The sequence below is a fragment of the Manacus vitellinus genome, unplaced genomic scaffold (genome assembly GCF_001715985.3).
Source record: "Manacus vitellinus isolate BGI_N305 unplaced genomic scaffold, ASM171598v3 scaffold_6_pilon, whole genome shotgun sequence".
NCBI lineage: Eukaryota > Metazoa > Chordata > Aves > Passeriformes > Pipridae > Manacus > Manacus vitellinus.
In genome coordinates this window covers 6,764,103-6,791,888 of record NW_021940750.1, presented here as the reverse complement: position 1 = coordinate 6,791,888, position 27,786 = coordinate 6,764,103, and the positions used below count along the sequence as shown (strand labels likewise).

Below are 27,786 nucleotides of genomic sequence, written 5' to 3'. Positions count from 1 at the left end.
AGTCCCCAGTAAACTTGGCCAGTACCGAAGGTCTCCTGGAACATCTTCTAAATCTACTTCCTTGTGTAGGCTGGATGTAGTTGCAAAGGGGCAATCACTTTGTGAATGTGTTCTTTCAGAAACAAAGTGAGAACCCACTTGTTACAAGGAAAGTCAGTACACTTGTTCGGAAGATAAAGTCCTTTATAGCAGTTAATTTAATAATACAGTCTTAAAACAGGGTGTTGGGCACTCATCTACAGAAGAGCACATTTAATAAGCTGGGGACAAAATACCACAGTTCCAAGACATTGCATTAAACTCCAGCCACTCCAAGAGGAGGCAACTCCCATGGTGAAAGAATTCATGTGTATGTAAGCCAAGAATGGAGCATTTTAGGCAGTTTAGTTCACAATGGTCTCTTACTTTGTATAAGTGGAACCACAAATCCACAGTATATGACAGTATAAGTTAGGTTAAGTGGTGCTTTTGATAATAAACTCAGTGAATTCATTGCAGTCCTTTAATAAAAGGATGAAGTCCAGTGAGTGCCAGTTGCAAGGAGTAAAGAAGAAAGGTTCCCATTTTCCAGGTTGATTCGTAAATTCATACGATTAGAAGGAAGATGAGTCAAATCTGTGCAGTTTCTATGCAACCACATTTGAGAACACAGAGGCTTCAGAGACTACAGGATCACTTAAAAAGTGGGGGAAAAGAAAAGTCATCACAACCCAAACAATTTAAACTTCATATTTCAGAATTGCTTACAAAACTTGTTCTCTTCTGCTCTGGACAAAACTTTTAACTGCAATGATCTGACAGTGAAATTTGAAGAAAACCTGAGTACATGAAAATACTGTCAGGGAGAGCAAGACCCTGCTACTTTTTGATCTGGTATTAAAGTTGAAATGGCAAAATCAGAATGCTTTGCCTTGTGTCATATGATCTGCTTTACCTTTCAGAGCTTTACTGGTCTCTACCGAGAGGTCTATTTCAACTTGATACCTCTTGCACTGCAAGACCATTGCTCATACCACAGTTCAAACAAACTTGCTCATGAATCTGAGTTTAATCTTGCATGGCCAGAAGGACAGCACCTCCAGATGTAGGACTAGTTGAATTGCCAGGTGTAATTCATACATCAACATTGGAGATTTCCTGGCAGCAGAGTCCGAACCTTCCTCACAGGACATCACGATCAGCAAGACATTCCAAAAGAAGAATTAGAAGGCCATAAGTCTGATCCAATATAGTAAGGAACAACACCATCCATCATTTGAACTAGGAATACTCAAAGCTTCATTAGCCAACCGTATTCTTAATATCCTGAAGTATACATAGTTGATATATATATTTTTTTTTAATTGAAATAAAATACACTGGATTTTGGTTTGCTCATTTACAAGGGAGCTCCGTCCCTTTCCCAGTTAATTTGAAATTAAAACTAGAGGCTGAACGTAGGCTCATTCCCAGCATTTCAAGATGGATATAACACGAGAGGAGGCCAGAAACTGGAAACATGCACTCTGGCTGCAACAGGTTAAAAGGTGAAAGGGAGACCAGATATTTTCATTTGTAACCCTGAGAACATAAGGAATTGCAAAGATCTGGAGAGGAGCCTGGGATTAAAGGTCACCAGGCTTTTTATTGCAGTTAAAGCAAACTCGGACTGGGTGATCCCATCCGCGAGAGGGAACCGCTCTGCGGTCGTGTGAGCACTCGTCACAGAATCCCTGGCCACAGGCCCGACAGTGGTGTTTGGAGAGTTTGATACTGAATTCCTTCCGGCAATTGTGGCAGTGCAGGATTTCATGGTCTGGTACCCAGTATGCAGGTCGGGCAGCATCTTTTACCAGACCTAAGGAGGAAGTGAGGTGGGGGGATGAGAAAGAGGGACAAGAAAATAATCTGTCAACATAAGCACATCAAGAATGTACTCCAGGGGAAGCACGCACCCACTGCAAGTCATACTACTGCCATTAAGGGGAGGTGATCTACTGACAGAATACTTTAGTGCAATGGGTGGTCATTTAAGGCATTCTGCCATTCTCCCACATTCTACCTCTCTTCAGAGGGGCAGACTGTTTCTCCTTAAATAGTGGCATCTTCCCTTATTCAGACTCTTCCAGAGGTTGAGACACTTGCTTTTCCCTATCTTCAGTTTCATGTGTGGCCAGAAAACCCCACAGAAACACATGTACTGTCTAAACTGAGAAAGGGATTTATTCTGCCCTTCATGGACTCTGAGAGGAAACACTCACAAAAGTGATAGCGGGACATGCTGCAGGCAAAGCAGTTGAATGATGATCTGCACAATGAGCAGGAAATCAGGTCCAACAACAGAAGATTCAAATATGAAATGTTTGCTGACATACCTAACTGCCACCCAGCACATGAAAGAACAGCAAACGTTCACTGTACAAGCTCACCATTAAAGATCACATTACTGATTACTTCCCCATCATTACCAACCTGGACAGCTTCAAATTCTCAGCCCTCCCCTACAGAAGTACCAAGTGCCAGCAGTATCTGAACACACTTAAAAGGCACTCAGTATCTCTGGAAGAAAACCAAACCTGATAAAATGCTTCCTAATTGGTCAGTCTTTTGGAGCTCCAAATGGCAGGTCACTGCAGTGAATGCATCAGGGGAGTATGAATTACTCACAGCTTGGTGCACACAGATTTGCACAATAGGGAGAAGAGAATGTGAAAGTGTGCAGAAAAAAACGCGTTGAAAACCAAGAGGAAACATTAGGCAGAAGAGGCAGAGAGGGCTGTAGAACTCTCAACCAACAGTGATAGCATAGCAGAGGTGCCAGCCTGTCACACAAACTCTTGAAGTTTAATCAGTTTGAGCACAAAAATGCCTTTAGGCAAAAAATCCATCAGAACAGAATAGAGCTCACCTAAGGGAATGTCCATGGCTGTCACCACTGCTCCAAGTGTGTTTTGCACAGCTTCCCCCACCTTCCTGGCAATAAGTGTCCCCCCTTCCTCATCCGAAGGCAGTTCAGCCACATCTGCATGACACAAGAGTGAAGGGTTCAACACCTACAACCACCACAATTTCTGCCTTACATTAACAAAAACCAGCAGCAAACCCAAAAAGGCATGTTGGAGTCCCTCCTCAGCCTTTATCTCCCACATCCCCAGTCTTGAATTGCAGAGTTTTCATTTTAGCAATAATGGACAAAATACTAGTCTGCTGAAACAGCAGCATCCCTGCTCTGATGTTAGTGCCAGACCATCAGCAGCTGCTGGAAAAACAAAGTAAAGATACAATTAGAAAGTAATTTTGTCAGGGGGTCAAATACCCGGTAGCTCTTTGAAAGGGTCATCTTTCTTCCAAAAGGCATTGAGCTCTTGAGCTTCTCAACCAAAAACTGTATGGAAGCCCAGTTTGAACAACACTGTCTACACTCAGTGGGAATGGCTGTGATCCAGAAATCAGGGGCAAAGACTTCAGGTTGTTGCCCAGGGATAATTCTGTCACAATCCACTCAAAATTACCTAACTGGATGCCCCTGTTTTCGTAGCAGTTGTCACACACACGCACTGGTGCTGGTCCCCAGCCTCGCTCAGGCACTGGACGGGTCTTGGAAGAGCAGCCATCACAGAAGCCCTCTCCGCAGGCCCGGCAGTGATGCTTAGTGTCGTTATCTTTGAAAGGCGTGTTGCACTTATTACAACTCTAATCAGAACAACACAGAGAGGAAAACTGTTAGTTTCATGTTCCTTAAGTCAAAAATAGAGAGCAGAAGCCCAGGATGCCAAGTCTCAGACAAACTGTGAAAAATATAGTTACATACAAGACTTGGGTCCTACCAGCCCCATAACTTTACCCTGGGGAAGTGATTCAGACAGGTAGGTGTACAGTGGTTAAGCAAAAATATTGCTACGATCCCTTCATTCACAATCACAAATAAACACAGCCACATGATGCAGGGCTGAATGGTGGTTGCTTGACCTTTGTGGGGGGTAAGAATTCAGAAGGCAGTTTTCATTGAAGATGAGTGAAAATGAGTCTGTTTCCTGCTAGACACAGGGAACCTTCTCCTATTTGAACTGCTTGATGCTTTTTGCATCTGGTATGAAACCAGAGTTTAACATCTGCACCCACAAAAATAGTACTATCAACTGCAATAGTCAGATTTAATATGTTGTTTCTTTGCTTTGAAAAGAAAGTTCATGCAAGCCAGGGGTTTCTGTGATATTGCTGGGAGAGGAGCTCACAAAGAGTAGGGAGAAACAGTCTCTCTAGCAGGGCTGGGCCAACTCTCTGTTCATACTTTCTCTGGAGAAGTCAAGAACGGGAAGAGGAGAAAACATTTCAATTTTCTCAGAATTGTAGGAGAAGGGATTGTTGCAGTAAAACAAGAAGCATTTGGAATCTGCAAAGTCCTGTATTACTTAAAGGGTAAGGAAAAGGGGTTTTAGTTATACGAAGCCTTTCTCTACAGCAGCTGCTATTTACCAGGATCTGAGAATTGGGTCTCCAGTAAGCTGGGGCAATCTGGTCTGTCAACCAGGAGGTCACAGCTTTTGTGGGTCCCAGGCTAAGTTCAGATACTGATTGAGCCATGAAATTCATGCCATCCAACAAACGCTGAGCTGCATTGTTGTTGTCTTTCAGAAATCCATCAGTCTGGAAAGAAACGGATATTTACGTGAGAATAAAAAAAGGAAATCTTTGGGGCTTTTTAGATGCAGATGGCTCTGCAACCCATTGCTCCTCTTAAATTGGAGGGCAATCAGAAGAAAAAAATTCATCAGCCATGCTTTGAAACAGGGGGGTAGGTCCATAAACACAAACTGTTCATACACTGGCATCTTGGGCATTTCAAGATAGCCAAAAGATGACTGGAGGCCTTGCAAAGGTTCTTTTGAAGAGCAGAGACAGGGAACAGCTGTAATGAAAGCCAATCCATTTTCTCCATCAACATCCAGAAGAACCAAATTAACACAGCTGCCCACATGCACAAAGACTACCCAGCAACCAGACTTACCCCTGGCCAGACGTGCTCAATTTCTGTCCTCACCACAGTGTTCACAGGATCTTGGTTGCCAAACCAATACTGCCGGCTGCGGTACACCACCCCACAGTTGGGGCACTCAATCACATATCTGCAGAAGAGGAAGACAGGTTACCTCAGTGGTAACCTGAAAGCACTGGAGGTCCAGTGCACCAGGTAGCTTAGAGGCAACAGGGAGCAGAGAGATCTCAGCTGCAGTACTCACCCTGACCAGGCATACTTGGCAAGGCCCAGCCAAGGAGAGTCTGTGGAAGCAGAGGTTTTTGGCACCACACTGACCTCCATCCCTCGTTCATAACAGGCCTGTAAAATAAAGGCTGAACTAAAACTGCATTCTTGAGAATCCAAATGTGGATCTGGCAGCTGTTTGGACACCTAAAGCATATAATTAAGATACAGGTGTCTCCACAGCAAAGGAGCACTCATCGGAACTGATTTATAACAAAGCAAAACTACAGTTAATAATGACATCAGGGAAATATTTCTATACCAATAAAGACCATGATGGTAGACAAAAATTTCCCTGTCTCCTGCACATATCCTTCAGAAAAATTGGCAATGGGCATACGGAAATAGGAAGAGTAGCCACATCAAATATGTAGAAGGTCAGCATTACCCAAGTTAAGAGCAGCTGGCTTCACGGTTTAGCTAGAAAAATGAGACACAGCACACAGAAGTGATAACCTCTCCCAGCAAACATACAAGTTGAATGAGGATCAATTTTTCTTGTCAAGGCTATGAGCACCTCTGACATTTTGAAAAAAAAAGGAAGAAAACAGGTACATGCCTATGATATTCTCATATACTGGGTCATACTTTCTCACTCTTCAGATCTTGTCCATGTATCGCTACTCACCTTGCAAGTGTAGACTCTGTTATCATACTGGTGAGAATATCTGCATCGACTTTTGGATTCATGAGGGACTCCTTCCTTTGCATGGTTCATGCTCCTCTTACAGCCACACCTGAGTATGCAAAAGCAAACCCTGAGTTGTCACTGTTAGATACAGGACAGATGTCACCAAGATTTCATTTCTATTACTATTCTTGCATTTATACAGATGCTGTACCCTCAAACCATTTCCACAACTGTACATACAGCAATGACAACATTTATCATTGAAAGGCAGGCTTTTCAGAAGGAGGTGTAGCAACTGTTTCACATACAAAGCAGCACTAACAACAGTTCACTGCAAAAAATGATCACTGTAGCAAATTTAAATTTCAGAGAGTATTTTGGGAAAGACTAAACAAGTTTGGAAATTGACCACAACAGACTTAACAGTGCAGCCTTTGCAAGGAATTGCTGGAAATTCTCTAATGAACATAAGAGAGCAGAAACATAGCACTATATCACATTCAAGAGGAAATGCTTCCAGAAGCATAACCAGCCATAACATCATGCTGCTATACACCTCACAGACTCAGACCACTGACTGCCACCTACTGCCCTTCCAGGTTCAATCTTGGGGCTCTTCCCAGAGAGCTACAAGCCAAGGTCTAATCAAATCTAGAGCTCCACTTAGACATGGTCACTGAACACAGTGGCCAGCCATGATGTATGCTTTAGGACTGTCTATACCATTTAGGTAACAAAAATGTCAGGAAAAAAACACAGGAAATTTCAAGGGATTTATTTAGGCACTCCTTTCTTCCTGCTCTGCTTGCATTTGGGAAAAGATATGGGCAGCACAGGTTTGTAGCCATGCACAAAAATAGAGTAGGCAAAAACCATGCATCCAGCTGGGATGCAGCAATAACAGTCATCCAATTTACATAAGAGTTGAATTTCAAGATAATTCTGCCTGGAAGTACTAGGTGATGATAGGTGATGTCAGCTGTCAAGATGTCACAGAAACTTTACGTTCTGTGGCTGCAGACCAGAGCAGCACTATCCTCTAGAAGGATGGAGAAGCATTTCTCATCCGCTTACCCACAGCTGAGGCACACAGAGGAGCATGTGAAATATTCATCTGGAAAGAAAGAGCTGTGAGCCATCTGGTCATCAGGGATCTCCCCACTGAACCGGTCACTTAGAGCCTGTCAAACAGAAAAGAATGAACTGGTAAGAGATGGAGAGCAACGAAGACATTTTATGCAAGCTTTTGCAAGCAAAAGCATGGATTCCTCTACTGGAGGGAGAGGCAAAGAGAGTACACAGCTAACAAATAATGTCTGTCTTACTAACCTGGAAACCAAGACAAGGACTGAAAACCAACAAAGAAGACAGTCTTGCACTTGTTATTGAAAGAAGACATCATTTGCACTTGTTGGAAAGTGACCTGATTACTTGTAAGATACTCTTCTCCTCTCCTCCTCTCCCTGCTTTGAATTTTGTAGCAGAAATGGGTGAACAAAGATTGCATCCACCTCTGTGCATGCAATCCGTGCCCAAAATAGTAGGGCTCTTGCTAAAAGGGCTTTACATTCTGGAAACCTCACAAAGGAAACTCAGAGGATCATTTCTCACAGTACATGAGGACACATTCTTTGCCTCTCAGCTCAGAAAGTGCTGCCCTGAGCTTTCCTCTGCCCACTCAACAACTGCTCTTCTCTGGTGAAACTGCAAAACTGAGACAAAGGGATTTGTACCCTTTCCTGGAAACATCTATTCTCAGATTAAATCAGTCCTTAGCATTGGCATAATTACCTTTTCCAGTTCTTTTGGGTGTTATGATTAGGAAAAAAAAACAAAGCAAACACTGGAACAAAGCAAATGGTTAAAGCTTTTCTTGATGGACATCTCTGAAGGCATGAGGTCTAACTGAAACTCTTACTACAGGTGAGGTTAATATAGTGGCTGTCTGCCTTTCTCTTCCTTCCTCTCCCTCACAGGGTTGGGGGTGGGTGGAGTGGGTGCATCTCTGCTGTCCTAAAAAGGGTTGGCTGCAGCAGACGTGTGTGTATCTCTCTCATCATAACTTCCCTCAGATAAGATCTCTATGTAGACATTTGATTTCACATAATTTCAAGGAAATTGGCTTTACTTTCTCTTTCAAGCTTGACTGATACTGGACAATGAATTAAAAAATTAGAGGAAGTGGACATAGATCTCTAGGAAGCCTTATGTCCTCAATAAGTGAAGCAAAAAAAGTTAATTTTTCAGAAGCGATCTGAACACAGCAAACACTCTACTGGACATGAATTTAAGTATATTAGCATCTATATCTGAAACCAGGTTACTTCACTATTGCAATAAAGTCCTAGAAATTAAACTGAAATTAACCACTCCAGCTGTTTTCCCCTTGCTGCCTGTCTGCTCCCTAATGCATACATGCCACCCTGATACTTCCAGTGCTTCAGCTACCACAAATACAGAGCAGACAGAATTATCTGTTCCAACAGCTGTGACTAACATCAGAAAAGACTGCTAGCACTACCTTCTTCTGCAGATATGCCCCAGCTCTGCCTGCCCCTCCCTGATGACAGCTGTGCTCTTCAGGCCAAAGAAAATATGATGTTAATCAGGTAGTGGTAGCAATACAAGTGGAAACTTGTAGAAAGACTGCAAATTTGAAGCCCCCAAAATCCCTCTGACACCCTAGCAAAGTGAACTGTCTAAGAAGATCACTCACTCTGAAGTAATACATCATTTGGCTTTATCCCATCCTGTTCCCTAGCTACCAGCACATCTCCTAGGCCTTGGGTTATGCTAAATTCAGTGCTAGGTTTTGCCAGCTATTAACTCCCTCCAAATATCTTGCATTTTCTCCTCTTGTGCTGAGGCCATCTTTAGGAATTTCATAAAAAAAAAACTCCTTCTGAGCCTTCTCTTTGTAAATCACTAAGTGCTTGTTACTCACAGCCCCAGTTACTTTTTTCTTCCCAGCTCAGTTTTTTGATTTTGCTTAGTTTTGCTCTATAACTTTTCTTGACTTTCATGGTCTTTACTAAGGTGCTTGTTAGTTTTCAAGTAAAAAGAACAAAAACTACCCAGCCTCCTTGGCTGTTACACAAAATTATTATCTTCATGGAAGACTTGCTTTATCCAGACACCTGCTATCTGCATCAGCGGTTCATGTGCTCTACCTTTATGAGCTGCAATTGAGTTACTAGCAACAGTGATACAAATAAAGACTGTGACAGACTCTTCTCCACTTACTTTTAGTGCTTTGTAGATAACCCCAGGCTGCCTAGGTGACCGAGTAGTATTGTTCTCCAGCTGCTGCTCCACAGCTCGCCTAAGCCCAGAGAAATCTGTTGGAGGATTGTATGTCCTTGTTCCCTTGTAGTGAATTGAGCTGAAAGCCTCAGGAAAACAGCTTAGCTTCCGAAACCGATCCTGAATGAGCTTCTCAGGAACCTCAGAAGGATGATCTATACATAAGAGTATCAGCAAGTACATAAACAACTGACTGTTCAAAATAATATTTAAATGGCATAGTGCTTTCACATGCAATATAGTTCTAGTTTCCTTAATCGAATCTTCTAATACATCTGGAATGCAGTTATCATTGTATTTTACAATAAAGAAAAGAAAAAACTGTTTCCAAAAGCAGCCTCTGCTTTGTGACACAAAGCTTTAGATTCTATGACCAAGTTCCTCAGGTAAAATCAGAGACATCTAAGTTTCCAAACAGATATCCAGATTAAGGAGCAATTTAGGACATAATACAAGGCAACATCATGTCAGCACACTTATTAGTTCTTCTCACCAGCTCATAATTTGGTATAGCCAGTACGAGCACCTGATAAGTGGAGGACATGAACCTTACATGGATTGCTTGTTCTCCATGCCAGTACTGTAGCAAGGAAGACCAAGCCTTTATCAACCATTTGTATGTGGAAAAGCACTTCAGAGCTGGTCACATCAGGTCAGACTCCACAGAGCCAACTGCATTCTTCTGCCTGCTTCCAAGTACCTGCTGTACATTTCAGAATAAGGCAGGCCCTTTCTTCCCTGCCCTAAAACTATATAAACACACTTATCTCAGTTATCCATTGAGACAGATGGTTACAGCTTTCTGCGTATCCACATGCTAAGTGGTTTCTTTCCTATTCCTACTGTGACCAGCAGTGATCGCAAAAATATAATTTTTTTACTACCCTGACTTTGCATACAGGTGCAAAGTGTCCTCACTAAAGGCTGACTTGTTGAAACAGTAAATGTCAACAACTATATGAAACTGTGAACTGCTAATCAGCAAACTGGTATGTAAGAAAAGGAACTGCCTTGTAAGTAAGTTAAAAGTTATTAAGAGGTTACTCTAATAATAACCAGAAAGAATGTCAAGTTCTTCTGCTAGCTCAAGACCTCACTGGTTAGAAAAGCCCAAATGAGAATGTGGGTCAGCCAGGACTGCTGTGGTATTACACAACAGAAGTCTCCTATATGTTCACAGACAGCAGGACTGAGCCTCAGCTGTTGCAGGCCAATTCATCATGGATCTTCTTTATCAGAACATCAGAAATGGACCAAATTAAGAAAGATTTCATCATATCATACCTTTTGAAACATGTAAAAAAAAGAGAAAAAATTTAGATCCCTGTATAGTCAAAACCAAAACACGCCATGACTTCCACAGGACAGTGCATTTCACTCAGACATACAAATAAAATACAGAATTTAAATACAAATAGTCAAATGTTACATGAGCCAAGTTAAAAGTACTGGTGAAGAACACTGAAATTGGTGGGAATAATAGTGTGCCAGGTCTGCTCCTTTGGCCGTATCAGATACCTGCACAGAGAGAAGTGGTGTCAAATCATCAGCTCTGTGCCACCACAAACTCAGTCCCGACCTCACGTCAGCCTCAGAATGATGTTGGTCCACAGAATTAAAAAAAGTAGAGTGACATTCATCGAAGTCATTATTCTTGCTCCTCCTAGTTTCTACAGAATTTTATCCTTGTTTTATTTGCAACAGGGTAGTACATATCCTTGCCAAAATCCCAGGGTATCTCAGTTGTGCTGGGTTTGTGTGGCCAGGTTTTGGTAGCAGGGGGGCTACGGGGGTGGTTTCTGTGAGAAATTGCTGCCCCATGTCTGGCAGAGCCAATGTCAGGCAACTCCAGGACAGACCTGCTGCTGTCTAAGGCCAGACTAATTAGGGATGATATTAACACCTCAGTGATAACATATTTAAGAAGGAAAAAAGTTATTGTGCAGATGTAATTGCAGCCAGAGAAGAGCAGAGTGAGAACATGTGAACAACTCTGCAGACACTAAGGTCAGTGGAGAAGGAGGGGCAGGAGGTGCTCCAGGCACCAGAGCTGAGGTTCCCCTGCAGCCCATGGTGCAGACCACGGTGAAGCAGCTGTGCCCCTGCAGCCCACAGGGGACCATGGGGATGCAGAGATCCACCTGCAGCCTGTGGAAGAGACTCATGCTGGAGCAGGTGGATGCCTGAAGGAGGGCTGTGAACCTGTGGGAAACCCATGCTAGAGCAGGGCCCTGGCAAGGACCTGCTGACCCATGGACAGAAGAGCCCACGCTGGAGCAAGTTTTCCTGGTGGGAACCCATACTGGAGCAGCCTGTGCCTGAAGAACTGCATCCCCTGGAAGAGTGACCCACCCTGGAGCAGTTCATGTAGAACTGTTGCCCATGGGATGGACTCATGTTGGAGAAGTTCATGAAGGACTGTCTCCTATGGGAGGGACAGTCCCACACTGGAGCAAGGGAAGGACTCTTCTCCCTGAGCAACAGTGGGAACAACCTGGGATGGACTGACTGTAACCCCCATTCCTCATCTCCTTATGCTGCAGGGGGGGGGGAGAAGGCGTTTTCAAGATTTATTTTACTTCTCACTATCCTGTTCTAATTTTATTGGTAATAAACGCAATTAATATCTCCAAGCTGAGTCTGTTTTGCCCGTGATAGTATTTGGTCAGTGATCTCTCCCTGTCCTTATCTCAACTCATGAACCTTTCATTATATTCTCTCCCCTGTCCAGTTGTGGAGGGGAGTGATAGAGCGGCTTTGGTGGGTGCCTGGCATCCACCCAGGGTCCACCCACCACATCACTTTTCGCCTTCCTCTGCTATATCACCCATATTCATGATTTTGTATGATGTCCCCTCCTATGGCTGGCAGAACTTATGACTAGTCAGTGCTGATGTACAGCTGGCTAAGAGGATTATTCTAGCTGATCTGGAATAGCCAGATCACCAACAGGAAATGCTCTGGTAGTTCCACAGCCTGGTTCCCAGACTTAAACAAGTGAGAGCAAAACGCAAATCATACCTTTACATGGTATTAAAGAATGCTGAATATTCAATGCAACCTGATAATTTCTAGACAGTGTTTAGCACATTGTAATTCAGTTTCTTACTGCCTACTCACCAGAGCCCAGTAGTTTGGTGTACACAGTCTCGTGAAAGATGATGACACCTGGACCCAAAGTTGAGAGAGGAACATCTAGGCCACAACGGGCTGTGGTAGCTTTTAGCTCCTTAGTGAAATGTTTTAAATAAGCCTCCGAGGCATCACCAAGGAATTTGAAGAGATCATTGTGGAGCCTGTCAGCACGAGTACGATAGATGACAAGGTCAGAGATGGCCAGGACCTTCAGCAGCAGCCGTGTTCTCTGGCTCAGGTTCACAGTGGCCCCCAGGAGGCCCTCTGTATCAATTACCACCACTTTGCGGACAGGGTCATAGGCTGCCCAGACACCAACTGTGCAAGACTCTTGGGCTGGAGACGTCTTGAAGACTTCCCGGCCATAGAAGAAAGTGTGGTTAAGGGTGTGAGACTTGCCATCCCCTGTGTTCCCAAAGATGGACACCACCTTTAGATGCTGGTCAGGACTGCAGTCCAGTTTCTTAATAAAGTCTTCTTCATTCCTTACCTTCCAAAACAAAAAGAGAAAAATATTATAACTATGCAATTGGAGTAGACGACATTGAAAACACAGCTGGTTTCAGGATTCACAAGTTTAAAAAGACCAATTATCTCCTCTTCAGATTTCATCATAAGTTGCTGAAGCACCAAGAAGTACAAAGCAAAATATTAGAATGCAGTTTTGTAAAACATACACATCAATGTGATTTACTGTTCCATCATGTAGCTGTTTTAGAAGTGATGCCTCACTGTGATTACGTCTGGTCAAACCTCCTGTACTTCACCCCATTCCTTGAGGTAGTCCTTTAAGAGAAGGGAGCACAACTCTTTTCCAAGTCTGACAGAACAGCTACTTGGAGCATGGCAGACTTCTGTAGTAACATTGGTCTCCTGGCAAGCATCCAAATTCAGGAGAGTGCTTTTGTCACTTTAACTTGCCTCATCCACTGAGGCTGAGCACCTGTTTAGGGAGAAAAATCTCTGCCATGCATCTGTGCTGCAGCCTGTCCTGCTCCCATTGCTCTCCAGCTGATCAATCCTTCAGCTGGAGAGGCAGAAGAGGAGCAGAGAAGAAGCAAAGCTGTGCAGTGGAGTCAGTGCTCAAAGCAAGTCAAACTGGCTCTCACGGAGGTGCCACAGCTATCTCAACAATCCATTTCATAATTTACTGTATTGTACTTCCATTAAAAAAAAAACAAAAACACAAAAGAACACGCAGATACAAAACCAAAAGGGAGTAGACAGCCTTCAGCAGTTAACTTCTCTTTGGTTTTGCATAGATTAAGTGACAAGATCATGCTATCTAGATTAAAGAACAGGGCATTTTTCAGATACTAGAGCAACAGACACAGACAAACAAGCAATGAAATGGGGTTAGGGCTCTGTACAAGAGTTTGCCTTGATTTTGTTGCAGAACATGGCCTTGGCTTTCACGGGTTTTATGCTTCTGGCTACAGCTGTTTAGTTGTCCTAGCTAGAGCAGCTGGGAGCTGTGTGGGTTTAACTCGAACTGTGTATTCTATACCCCCTATGTCATTTCCCAGGCACTGTTAACAATAGACTATTTGCAGCAGCTGTCCAAAGCACACCTGACCCCCTCAGGCTATAGTTATGGGTGATGTTAACTCCCCTCCAGGGAGTCATTAGCACTTCCACACCCAGCCTGAGGGGTCATGTCTGCTAACTGGCCACCAAGGATTCAAAAAATATCTCAAGATTCACAGCCACCCATTGTGGAACTCCCCGCCCTGGGGGAGGTACTGGGAATTCCCACTCGAACCTGAGTGTATATAATCTTGGGGTCTTGGGACTTCTGGTAACACTGATCGGATCCAGAGGATCCATCAGAACCTCAATCGGACTGCAACCACCACTCTCGACCAGACTGCAATCACCATCCTCAACTAGACTGTGACCAGCACTCTCACCAACAGGTTTTCCCCCCTCCTTTTACTTTGGACTCAGGGACCATGTGGGGCTCAGCACGGGGGCCAACGAACACCACTCTGTTCGTGCCCCAGGGTGCTGGGTTATACATCCGCGTTTTGTGGGTTAAAACCAATTGCTTGTCCATATAATTGTATTGTTTTTTATTAAATTGTAACTCTGACTTGTGGTCTCTTTTGAGTTGGGTTCATTTCTCCTGCTGGTTTACCTTTAAACTAGCACACTAGTCCTTGCTTTTTCTTCTTCCAACAGGTTTTATCCGTGTATTATGTGACATGGAAGAATATGACAGAAGCACTCTTCGTGAAGGATTGAATTCACTTTCTCCACCCCAATTCCCTCCTCAAGGAATCCCCATCAACTGAAATGACCAGGGCTTCTATCCCGTCTTGCCTACCTCTCAAGTTCTGAAGCTCTTAGCTATTTCCCTCCTGAAAGGACACTTGGAAGGTCTCACAATCCATGATCCAGAGAGCCCATGAGGTAATAAATGTTTTCTTTGAACAAGTTCATTCTTAGATCAGTAAATTAGTTTAAAGCCTACCCAGCCCCATTTGCTTTGGTCAAATCTATCAGCAGCAGCTAGACTTTGAAGGAAAATAAAAGCCAGCCAGTGTACCAAAAACATAAAAAGTAATCAGTGTGCCAGATTGTGGCTGGGAACAGCATTCACAAGATAAAACTGTGGGCTGTGGGGCTGCAGTAGCTTCTCATGGACTCAAATCATTCAAGGCAGCCTCATAGAGTAGAAGAAAACAGGAAACAGAGAAATCAAAATGCTCTCAACAGAATATTTCCTGGTGTCTGTGGGAGAACATGAAGATACACTCAAGTTACAGGCAAACCAAAGAAAGGGTCTGCTTTTTTGGTAGCTGTTATTATAATTTTATTATCATTGTTATTATTATATTATTATCATCAGGAAGGTAGTTTAGATGATAGATGCAATTTCTCTTAGTGTCTCTGGAGATGTCTCTGTGGCTGAAAGGAAGCTCTTGGTTCATGAGATAACTCCTAAAAACATTTACAGATTTGACAATATGTTACATGTGCATAAACAAAAAGGACATGATACTGTCTTCTTCAAAGGGTTTTGTTTTTAACTCCCACCTCCCAAACTTCTAACCATAATGGTAGCAGATCCTTTCTGCCAGAGTCAGTGGCTAGGCACTCCCTGGACAGCACAAGGAAATAGTTTTCAAACAGCTGCTTAAGTATCGGCAGGACAACTAATGACTAAAGTCTTTCAGGCAGCACTGGTTATTATTCTGGTAGCAGTCTGGGAGAGTTTGTGGAAGGGGCTGAGTCAGTAACATCAGAAGACACAAAGGACAGTAGGGACCACAGGGATAAGGGTAGCTCTGTCATGCATTCCCACCAATAAGAGGCAGGAGTCAACTCATGTGGAAATTGTCCTAAACTGAGCTAATGCAAATGTCCACACCAACAGCTTTCTTTTGCATTCAATGTACTTTAAAAACTGCTGATGCCAAGGCAACATATTGTGGAAAAAAAGAGGTGGATTGCTGAGCCAGACAGAAGAAAAGTTGGTTCCAGATCAATAATTCAGATTACTCCAGCAGAAAAAGTTATGCTAAATATCAAATCACACATCCAAAGTACTGAGTTGTTACCCCCTTCCAAGGTTCTAGGCTCTTTCAGGCCTCCTTTCAGGACAGAACCCAGGAGTGATTCAGACAAGCAAGTTACCCAGGAGCACAAGAATACACCAAAGTCTAGCTAGTCCAATGCTGTGTCTTACAGATCTTGGTAATGACTGAGAAAGAACTTAGACACGAAACAAGTAAATGTTTCCTAGCATGCTTTATCAATTCTCAGAAGTCATATAACAAAGGACTTCCTGAGCAGCAGTTGCATCCAGACGCTCATGTTTGGTAGAGAACCAACAGACCTATCCTCTAGGAGGTGATCTAACCCCTTTTAGAACCTAGTCATAGTTTTGGATACTGCAACATCCTTACAATAAATTCCACGTTGGGGGAGAAGAAACAAAACCAAAAAACAAACTAATACAACCAAAAAAACACCTTCCCTTTGAAGTTGCATATGCTTGTATGACATTGGGTGCTCCCTGCTCTTGCGCACTAGTTGACTTTAACCAAGGCTGAACACAGGGACGATGCTCTCGAAAAGCCATCCACAACAATCCCCATACCAGCAGCCAAATTTACTTCCCATGAGCAAGTTTCTTTAAGACATTTAAAGTCAGAGTGGATGTGTACTAATCCCTACTAGGTCTATCAAGTCCCACTTCTCCATTTTGCGTCTCATCTCTAAAGAAATTTGTATGGTACCACCTTCTGCTGTATATGCAAAGGGATCATGTTTCCATAACTCTGTCCACTCCCACATTGCCCAAGAGCTCCAAATCTCTGATGTTAACAGCAGAGGGTAAATATGAAGCCTTCCTTAAATTGCTCAACAATGTAAATTAAGAATGAAAACTATATGTCTAACCTAAGACAAGAGTCATATCTCTTCAGCCCCTTCCTATCTTGCCATTTCTAGTACCAGAGACTCATTTACACTTTTGTTACTCTTAGAAGACTCTCTTCTAAAAAGAACAGTTTTTACTCTATCATATGGTAGAATCCTGGTTAGCTTTCTTTTATAGTTTTAACTACATTGCTTTTAGCAACTGCCATCCAGCTCCCTATGCAGTCCCTTTGCCCAGGCTCAGCTGAACTGAAGGTGAAGGTCTTCAACAAGAAAAAAACAGAACTTGATAGCTAAAGTCTTCCATAAGGAGGGCACAAAAACTCATACCATGTGGCTGTGGAGCATTTAGGACTGAAGCTTCTTTAAACACCCATATTTGGAAATCTATTATACCTAACATAACAAGTTTCCTAGATCTGAGCCCTAATAACAAGTGGAACCATTTAGAAACAGAACTGCTAAAATGAAACAAGAACTGCTAAACAAGAGAGTTCTTGTTAAGAAACAAGAATTGCTAAAATGACATTCCTGCCTATGAGTTTCTTAGTAACAATGTTATTAAAACAATAAAGTGTTAAAAAACTTAAGAAAAGAAAATCTAAAAAACAGAACGGTTTCCAATGACCTGTACTTGTACAACTTTAAATCTGCCTCTAGGTAAAACAAACACATTAAGAGCATCAGACATTTTTACCACAGTTTTCTCCTCTTAAAACTCTTTATGAACCCTTTAGGGCTTGCTAATATTCATGGAAGTAGTGCACAAAGCCAGAGTTGTGTCACGACACACAATAGCTCAAAACAAAAATCAAGAATGCTTGGCATAGTATTCATCAGAGCGCCTTCATTTGCTAGTCTTACACTGTCATTTTGACTCACATTGGTACTTTTGTTGTTGTGTTTTGAAAACTTACTCTTTGCCTGACCTCATTTTAACAAAGTATTTTTAATAACTAACATTCTCGATTGCAGAAAGTGTAAGATATCATCCTATAAACAATTAAATTTCTGAATCCAGGGTTATCAGGCATGGGAACAGGCAGCCCAGAGAAGTGGCAGAGTCACCATCCCTGGAGGTACTTAAAAGGTGTGTAGACATGGTGCTTAGGGACACGGTTTAGTGGTGGACTTGGTAGTGCTGAGTAAATGGTTGGACTCAATGATGTCGAAGTTCTTTTCCAACCTAAATGATTCTAAAATTATACAACCAGCACATGACAATATCTTCTGATACACAACCATGACATCAATAAAGAGGATATAAATTTAGCACTGTTTTCAATGAATGGAAGTATAAGCTACAAGATTTGTAACAGCACATCCAAATGTATACCAGCATAAAATTGCAAACATCTGAAACAAATTAGTCTTTAAGTACAAGCAGTCAAAACAATCAAGTGGAAGAAAGTAAATACTATTTCCCCTAAAGGATTACTTAACACTGGCAATACAAGTAATTCTGCTCACAGTTCAGAAAATGCTTTAAAAAGATAATGCTTACAAGAATTCCAAATAACACCTGAAATCAAAGGGAGAAACAGCAAAACAAGCTAAAATAAAATCTGCAACCTTTTAAGCAGCCCTGAGCTTCTAAAACACAAAACTGAGACAATATTAGGTAACTGATCTTAAGGACAGAGTATTATATCAATCATGAAACCTGGAAACAGAATAGATCTGTCAGATCTGCACAGGTCAGCACAGACCAGTTCTTTAATATGCTACTTCTAAATCTGTGTTTTAACTTTAAAAAACTGAGCTTTATCCAGAGGTAGATTCACACAACAGTCTTATGGGTGCATACCTAAAGCCCCAGGTCCCACCCTTAGGTCATTAAGTCAGAATTTCAGTGTACACTGAAAACAAGAGAGAAACCTATAAAACAGATTTATTCCTTTAACTACAGCCTGTAAGACTAACCTGAGAAGAATAAGCTCCACCATAATACAGTGCTGCCACCAAAATTCACACCTCTGCAGGGCTCCTCACAATCACTCCTGAAAAGGCAGTGCATGAATGCAAAGAAGTGTAGCTGGCTTACCCCAGCAACTCAAGTGCAACAGGCTATTAAAAAAAGGAACTAGAAACTCCCTGCTTTTGCCCCCGGAGAAATTTTTGTTGATATTCCCAAGTGTTTCTTGTTATCAAGTGAGAAAAAGAATTGGGTAGCTCCCTTCAAGGAAGAGAAACTCTGCTATGAAACCCTTTACACCAATAGAGTTCTGAGACAGGCTCTAAACTAGAGTAATTTAAATCCTGTTTCCTATAAGATCATAGACTTATTCCGGTTGAAAGGGACCTGAGGAGAGCATTACTCCCTCTCAGCTTTGAAGATTTTGATCATAAGCAGGTGCTCAAGAAGAATCAAGGCTGAATTTTAAGTCCAAGCAGCTATAGTTTTCTACCTTAGGTTGCCTCCTATACCTTTTGTTATGGATGACTTCCCCAAAAAAATTCCATAATGGAATTACATAGACATATTTGATACATAAATATGTGCCTCTAAATTTCTTAGAGGCTTGATGAAAATAAACAGCAAAGTAGAAAAGAAAGACTCTAATAACGTTCCTGAGGAAACAGCATGTTTCATGTCCACCCCATGCAGCCTCCAAAATAAAACAGTAAGCTAACCAGTCACACCCCTAGTTGCTAGCTAGTAAGCATGCTGGCTGGTAAATGATAGCACACATACTGCTTCTTACCCAAAAGACAGAAAATGTGGATAAGCATTGGATAATGGGAGGTAGACCTCTCAGAAATTAGACTTCATTAATTCTATGGGTCAAAGAGTTACTTGTTACTATGTAAATGTTTCACAGTAGCTTGGTAAACTTTCCCAAAAGGGCTGTGTCACCAGATTAGTTTATAAAATTGTGTATGTCATACCAGTAGTTACATTCTGGTATTCAGGAGTAAGTTATTAATCATTAATCCGGCAAACAAATATATCAATCATTATTGCCCTCAGTAATCTCCTAGACCTAAGACAAGCTGACAGCAGACACATCAGCGTTTTCAGGACTGGAGTCCTACAGATTCTCAAGCCCAAACTGAGGGACCTGACACCCAATGCAAGGAGGGCAAAACAGAGGAGAGGACAGACACATCACAAGGACCTAAGGTTAGATTACAACACCACAGTTCCAGCCGGGTTTGATCTTTTTCCCAAGCTGGGTATAGGTCTGGCTCAAGCAAAGGAAAGCATTTGTGTTAGGAGTGTTTCCCAACCTGAAATTTTTTTCCTTCTTATTTGCCTTCACTGGGTTCTGTTGAGATTTGTTATTAGCCTATGTACATACCCGTGACAATACTGTCCCTGAACAAAATGTCTCTTTCATCTCTTTATCCTGTTCCTTCCCACAGCTCTGGCAAAGGAATTCAGGTTCAGTATTTTCATGGGTTTGTACAGAGCTTAACAGCATGAGTCTCAACAGGACCTACAGGTGCCTGCAATGAAGGATGGAGGATGCCCATGTCTGAAGCCCATGTCTATCTCTTACGGGACTCTTTCAGAGGCAAGAAGAGAACAGTTAAATCCTGCTTAACAACTCTACCCAAAGAGAAAGATCCTATTTCAAAAGTTTTAAGACAGTGGTGGAAAAAAACTTTAGGGGATGGGATGTAACCCAATTTCATTGGACTCCTTCCTAATCCAAGAGGCGATATTGGCTGAAATATTGCTATTACCAAATAAGTTACCCTTGTAGATGATTGTTGAGATATATGATACTGCTGAAAGCAGAAATAAGACTAGAGATCCCACTAAACTGCTTGCTGAAAAACTACTTTTGCAAGAACTCAAAATCAATAGTCTTTGAGATAAATGCAACTTCTGCAAAAACAACACTAACATAACAGTGTCATCTAACTCTTAAAGAGAACAGTAAACAATGATGCAGAAATCATTATTTTGTATCCTAAGTACCTTTCAAGTTCCCCATGGATGTTAATTTGGCTACAGAGCTACCAATCATCACCCCAATGTCATATCTGTAGCACCAGACCACATCCAGGTGAAGAGACTTGTTCACAAGACAGCAAGTCAGTGAGCAAGTTCATTCTATAACTATCTGTCTTCCTCAGTACTAAGAATAGCTAGATTACCTGTGTGGACACTACTTTATACCACTGTCCTTGTTAAGAGGGCCATCTACAAACTTACTTATATTACAGTTCCACTCTTCCTATAAAATAGGAACTCTGCTTATTTTCCCAGTTTCAGGTTGTTTTGACAGGCAGACCAAAGGACTCAAAATTCTGCCTTTATGTGATCCTACAGCAAGGCATTAACAACCCAGGTAAAAAAAATCAAAAGTCTACTGCAACAACATCTGCAACAACTTCTAGTGACCCCTGCAGCAGTGAGAAAGTGGAAGAGAAAGGACAGAAGGGCTGGAGGACAGCAAAATGACAGTTCCCCTCTTCTTTCTTGAATGTACCCCAAAGCACTTACATTCTCCTCCTGGCAGCACCCAGGAGCCCAAAAGGATTCACTGGATAAGTGCAAAGAGGGGTACAGTGGAGGAAGCACTAAAATACACCATTTTCCCCACCAATACTATTTAGTTCAGGAAATGAACTAAGTTCAGGAACTCCTTGAATGAAACACTGCGTAATTCCAGACTAGCTTGTTACCAGCTTCTCTCACCTGTGAGATGCTCTCCTTGGCTTCCACACCTGCAATCATGTCAGCATATGGACAAAAGAGATAGGAAGCAAGCAAAATACTCAACTTTAATTACTGCCCAAGAGTACTGTATCATGAAGAAGGTGTAAGACTGGTTCCAGGGAAAAGCAATATTTGTATGTTCAAATTAGCAAAGAGCCAGCTGGAGACTGTTAAAGGAGCTGTGTATTTGTTAAAAGAATGGCTCCTCTCCTATCTTCTAAAAATACCCTTCAAAATACTGGTATATGTCCAGTGGAAGAAAGAACACTCCTAACCAGCAACTGCTAAGTAGTTTTTCTACTGCTTTATTCCAAGGACAGGAAAACAGTGCACTTTAATGTAAGTGAACTGATAACAGACTGGGATGGGAAGAATACTGAAAAATAACAAAGTATTAAGAGAAAAATTCCTAAAGCATAGGACAGTAAACTCCCAAAAATACTTTGGGAAGGAAATTTCTCTAAAGCACAAAGAGGAAGAAAACTCATCAATAGCACAGCAACAGTATCAAGGGACAGAAATTACATATCCTGATACAACAGATCACACTGACCTAAAAAATTCAGATCCTTCAACATTTTTTCCTCCTCCTTTATATCCATAGCAAATATACTAGCTGTGACTCCTCAGTTTACAGAACATGGATTAAAATTCCCAGAAACTTACAGCTGACTGTGCTACCTCAAAGCACAAAAAAATACCCACCAAAAAACACAATCTCCCAAAAACAGATCAGGCTACAAAGTCAGTACCTTTTATTTTTTGTTGAAACCCATAGATTAGGTAATTTCTTGTGACAGAGTTAGTTTCTGGTCAAAGATCTGTAAACTCTAAGGCAGATTACTAATAACCACAAGTCTCCTATCTTCTGGGGTAGATGAAAAACTTTCTCTACTTCTGTTAAGCGTATGGGCTGAGTCCTTAATTAGGGCTTTGGACAAAGTGTTATCATAGAAGCCACTAGTGACACTACAACTAAGTTCTGATCCTGTGGTAAGAACTCCCAACGTCTGTTCCCCAAGATAAAAATATCAAGTTGTTGTTATGCATTGTTAAGTATTTCTCCCCTGCCTCAGAAGTAGTAGTAAATAAAGTTCACTGTACAACAGATACATAACTCTGTGCTTTATGCTAAAGAGCTCTATTGCAAGTGTGTTGTATAAATACAAAGCAAAAATGGATACTGTTCCAGAAACTGCATAAACATAAGTACTAGAGACAAAGACAGCTGGAGGTGACATGGGACAGTGAGACAGTATCAACACTTGAACCAAGTATCCTAACCTGAGTCGTGTTTTTATTGTTGTATTTCACTGTGTTTTTCTTAATAGATCCACAGATACAGGGGAGTTTTAAAAAATATCAGTTAATTGATTCTGTAAGTTCTTAAGGGAAGTGTCTCCTGTGTGCAAGGGGCAGCAATAGTGACAGCTGATAGTTTGAGAATCCAGCAAGTTAGAGACAAGAAAGAAAAGCTGACATCTTGACAGAGCAGATTAGGAGATTGAGTTGGGGGATTTACACACATAAAAAAAGACGGCACACAGTTTGAGTCTAACAAAGCAAAGAGGAGATGTGGAAGATGTAAGGACAGCAGTGACAATACCAAAGCAATTGACTGAGGAAGTAATCTCCACAATATCATTCTCAGTAGAGTGAGCAAAGAAGATAGACTATGTCAAAGCCCATTAACAAACAGATGCTGCAGTTATCAAGAACATTTTGATTGAAGCCTCAACTTTCAATATGTGATAGATAAGGTCAAAAGTTTAATACTGTGTAAAGAGAAACTGCATAATACAGCTTGAGAAAAAGCCCCTAGAATAGGGTCTAAACTGCAGATGATGCCAATTTGTAAAACAGTTTTGTTTTCTGATAGAAGTCAATAGGGTCTTATGAGGGGCAACAACCCCTGGAAGAATGAAGAAAAAATTTGTCACGTATGTCAAGATGACTGGGGTCTAACTCACAAGAGCCACAAAGCACTGCACTCACTGCATGGTGTGTGAGACAGCTGGGGCAGGACTCCATGAGGAACAATCTCTCTCTCTGTTCTTCCACAGACTTGCAGTGCGAACTTGGATTTAACCCCTAACAGCATTTTCTTACCATGAGATAGTCAACCTCCTTTTGAGGAGCTCAGATATAGTGCTGTTATGATGAACATGATAGAGAAGTTTGTATTTCACAGATACAAACTTTGGCTACCATCAGTTCTCTACAAACAAGTGGTGGTCTAAAATGGGACCTTTCCTGACTAAATGGATTTGAACAAGCACAAGAAGTCCTCAGTTTTCTGAGCTTATAGTTATGTCTGCAAAGCACAAAAAGCTTTGAGCAGGCCAACACATCTGTGCAACATGGCACAAAGACAGTTATGCAGATCTCAGAATTATCATAGTTGTATCACTGTAGTGCTGAGCCCAAGCTCAGAATTTCCACCTCTCTGCTAAATGAATTTGCTCAGGTACAGCTCCTTATGGATTAATCCACAGTGCTTCTGGATCTAGAACCAGATCAGGTATTTGCTTACATGCTATAAATGTTCTTTAGTTTCCAAGAAGCCAACAGGAACAGTGAGGTGAAACATAACTGCTTGAGCTTAACTCTAAGTTCCAAAGAAAACTAAAAAAGAAATCTTTTGGCCTTTTGTCCCCATCTCACTGAACCACTGTCAAGTTAGAGGCTTGTAAACAAGTATACAATTATCTCAATCCATCATGTTTATTCAGCAGCATAACTAGTTCTGCCTAATTTTGTATTTTTTGGTAGCTTTTAACAATGCCATGGCAGAATCTAACACTGATAGCAAATCAGCACTTTCCTCTCTTATTTCCTAACTAATGCAACAATTTTCAAGTTCCAAAGGTCATTACACAAGACAGTTAAAGATAACTAGACTCCATAATTCTGATAAATCCTTATTTTTCTACTCAAGCTTAAAGAGACACATACCCTCAAACTCCGAATCTCCACATTTCAAGTTATTAATATTTTGGCATTTTTGGACAAAAAGTTGGTTTAAATAAAGAATATTTTAATGATTTCTCCCCAAATAATGACAAGCACAAAATAAGTTTTAAATATATATATATATATATATATATATATGTAATATAGCTAAATTGGCTGACCAGTATTATCAAGAGCAAAAGATGCCACACAAGATGTCTTGAAAGCTAGCTAGTCATCTGACAGGCCTCTCTAAAAAAAGATCTTCATGTTCACTAGCAGAAACATTACTATAATATTACTCTTCAAATTCCAGCTGCCAGAAAATATTTTAATTAAAAACTCTCAAACTCCTTTGACACTGGCTGTGAGATGTCACATAAGTATTCAGCTGTGAGGAAGAGAAGATCACTCCAGATGGAAGAGCTCAGATTCAACATCTTGATAGTGATACAAGATCATTTTTGGAGGGCTTTTTCAACCCAACCCTGTTCTGACCAAATTGCTATGATCTGATAAAGGACCACTGCTGTCCAAATAAGGAAGTTGGCTTTATTGCCCATGACATTTAAATAGCAAATGCACTTGCTTGCAAGAGGCAGCCAAAGGTCTACCTCAATAAGGCTTACAGATTCACGAGTATAAATATAACTTAAACCGGTACAACCACAGTTGTCACAGTTTGTGAGCAGCTTTCCAAGACAGCCCTGTTCCAAGGCATTTCAGAGCTTTCTCTAGTGGCTAGATAAGGATTATTGAAAAGTCTGCATCTTAGAGTAATAGTTGCATCTGTCATACATTACAAGGAAATGTGTGTTTGCTCAGGGCTTAGAAATACACAAACTTAGTACTGCTACTACACCTAAAACTCAAGCACTCAGTTTACAGTCACTAGTGTCCCTCAAAGTGTGTTTTCTATGTCAGTGCACCACAAGGACTGTCATCCTTTCCTCCCTTCCCCCTTCAAAAGCCATGTGAGTTGGCAATCAGTACACCTGAATGGACAAAATATGTGACCCAAGTATTTTGCAACTATTCTATACTATGGTATAATTACTGTGTATATATATATATATATATATATATATATATATACATACACACACACACATACACACACTCTTCTATAGTATAGAATAGTTATGAGATACTTAAGTCATATTTCCTTGCAATGCATGATTGGCACATTGACTAAGATGGATACAAATAACTACAATACCAACAATCACAGTATCATCACAATTCTTTTTACTGATGTTAGCATGAATATGTTAAATTAGAGCAACCAGATATGGAATCTTCAGGTGACTACACATTTTCTTTCAGTGTCTCCTGAACAAGGTTTAACATAAAAAATGCAAACTGGAAGCCAGAAGACAAAGTTGAATTTTTACTTGTGTAATTAACCTGCTCCATGACTTTCACATGTTGCTGCTTTTATATTTATAAATTATTTTTACCTTGTAAAGTGCTTATGCTCACCAAACGTAGAGGCCAACAGAAGAGTTCTTTAACTGCATATATTGAACTCCAGACACTCTAAAATAGTGCCTCATGAGCAGCTGTTCCTAGTCAAATAGTTTCTATCATTTTTATCAGCAGGTCTACCCCAAATTGCTGGCAATTTCCCCCTCTTTCACCAAAAGGCTAACATGTAACAGTATTTGTGACAAGCAATATAGCTTAACCATGATATCTGTAGGACTTGAATGGCACACTTGGGACACTTATTTCTACTTTGTTCTATTTCTAAAAATCAGATAGATTTACTGGTACTAAAGGAGGACAGCAAGGAGCTTTAGTCTTGCATTAGCACTGCTTGGTACAGTGCCCTCTCCTAGTTATACGGTAGGAGATTGGCTGCCAGTACTCCCATTTGCAGGATATACTGCCATACTGTCCATACAATTCTGTTCAGGAATGATCAGCATCCTGCACAAACACCTCTTATCTTAATTGTGTGTGTCTCAGTACAGTCAATTCTTCCACCAGCTTTGCTTACCAAGCCTCTTAGAAGAGGCCCTTGCCACACCTAAGGTTTAACGAACTTGACCCTTTGAGGAACTCACAAGCAAGGCCACTCACTCCAAGGTGCTATGTCTTTTTAGCCCAAGATGCTCCAAGGCACTTAACTGGCCATTGTTTTGCTACCACTGCTGCCAGTTACACTTCACACACTAACAATGCATCACAGCAGCCTGTTAGATTAAGATAGAAACTAAAGGATCTTGCCTGTTCAAACAAACCACAGTTCTTACCTGAATCTCCTCAGTTTCATCCACTAAGAGGAAACTCACTACTTTCTCTGTCATCTTTCTTCTCTTGGTCTCCTCATCCATCCCCTCCTCCTCTTCCTGTTCTTGGGCTTTGCCAGCATGGTACACAGTGACAGGGTGCTTCCTTCTGTTCCCCCCAGCATGTGTTCTCTTCTGACACTCCACACAGAGGTTGATTTTGCACACCTGGCACCTCACTGCTGCTACTTGCCTCGAGCCCGTCATACTGGCATGCATTATGTTCCCATTGGCACCTTTGCAGGAGTCACAGTATGGGACATGGCCGGGTCTTATACGGGTCCGTTCGTGGTTCCGTAACCTTTCTGGCTGATGCAGCTCTTCTTCACAACGCTGGCACTGTAGGCTCCTGCACTCATCACACTCAAAGATTGCTTCATCTGTCCCACTGCAAACATAGCTTTCCTGGCACAGGAGTGTCGTGTTCTGTCCCTTCTCTGCAGTTTGCGTGTGGGCACTCATCTTCAGATTTCTTTAAAGCAATGTTTTTCCCTCCTGTTTCTGTTTCAAACAATGATATGTGTAAAAGTCAGTTGCAAATTTAGTATTTTCATAAAGGAAAGAAACACAAGAGGAGTGTTGTCTGTACTTAATTTTAAATAATTAATATATATGTTTCTGTAAGCTTCAAACACTGACCTGCCTCACGGGAAGAGTCTTTTTAAGTGTTAATGAAGTTTTCTTTCTCCAAAATAAACTTAAACAGCATGGCTGGTTTCATGTATTACTATATCCAAATGCCAGTGTACATTCTTTCTCTGCTTAGCTGTCTCACATATTTTCAGCGATGAGAAAAACAAAACCCAGCCTGGTGCACTTCAGCAGGTACAGCAAGTATTTCCCCGAAGCAGAGATCGGAGGAACAGCTGCTGACAGAGACAAAAAAGGCATCAGAAACACACAAGTGCATATACATATACATGTACACACACACACACACAAAAGGACCGTGTCAAGACTAGAAAATTCTCTGCTTTCACTCCCCAGCTAAGCTCCTCCTTCAGAGAGTTCACAGTATTTATTTGCTGGGAATTTCCTGATGTGCTTCGCCGGATAAACAAAAATCCGCTCTCTTCGCGCGCTCCTTCTAGTAACGCTGGAAGACGATTGCTACCGCGGCCAGGCTTGTCAGAAGACGGATTTTCTCCCTCTTCCTCAGCGCCCCAAGTTG

General features: G+C 41.5%; 1 protein-coding gene across 1 annotated transcript; it reads right to left on the bottom strand.

Annotated features, from left to right (window-relative positions):
• Positions 1–162: 162 nt before the first annotated feature.
• ZFYVE1 (zinc finger FYVE-type containing 1) lies at positions 163–27,786 on the bottom strand. Its single transcript, XM_018082679.2, has 12 exons — positions 27,255–27,786; positions 26,580–27,116; positions 12,297–12,801; positions 9,117–9,331; positions 6,948–7,054; positions 5,871–5,979; positions 5,220–5,317; positions 4,988–5,105; positions 4,456–4,626; positions 3,492–3,672; positions 2,888–3,001; positions 163–1,837 (listed from the first exon to the last, which is right to left on the bottom strand). Exons 2-12 carry the CDS (start codon positions 27,075–27,077, stop codon positions 1,605–1,607), a joined length of 2,349 nt encoding a protein of 782 aa, XP_017938168.1. The 5' UTR covers positions 27,078–27,116; positions 27,255–27,786; the 3' UTR covers positions 163–1,604.

Excerpts from the sequence above, each read along its gene's own strand:
- ZFYVE1 (XM_018082679.2), bottom strand. The coding sequence starts at position 27,077 with ATGAGTGCCCACACGCAAACTGCAGAGAAGGGACAGAACACGACACTC. Across the intron at positions 3,673-4,455 it reads GACCCAATTCTCAGATCCTG|AGTTGTAATAAGTGCAACAC; the intron begins GTAAATAGCAGC and ends TGTTCTGATTAG. Across the intron at positions 3,002-3,491 it reads AAACAGGGGCATCCAGTTAG|ATGTGGCTGAACTGCCTTCG; the intron begins GTAATTTTGAGT and ends TGTGTCATGCAG.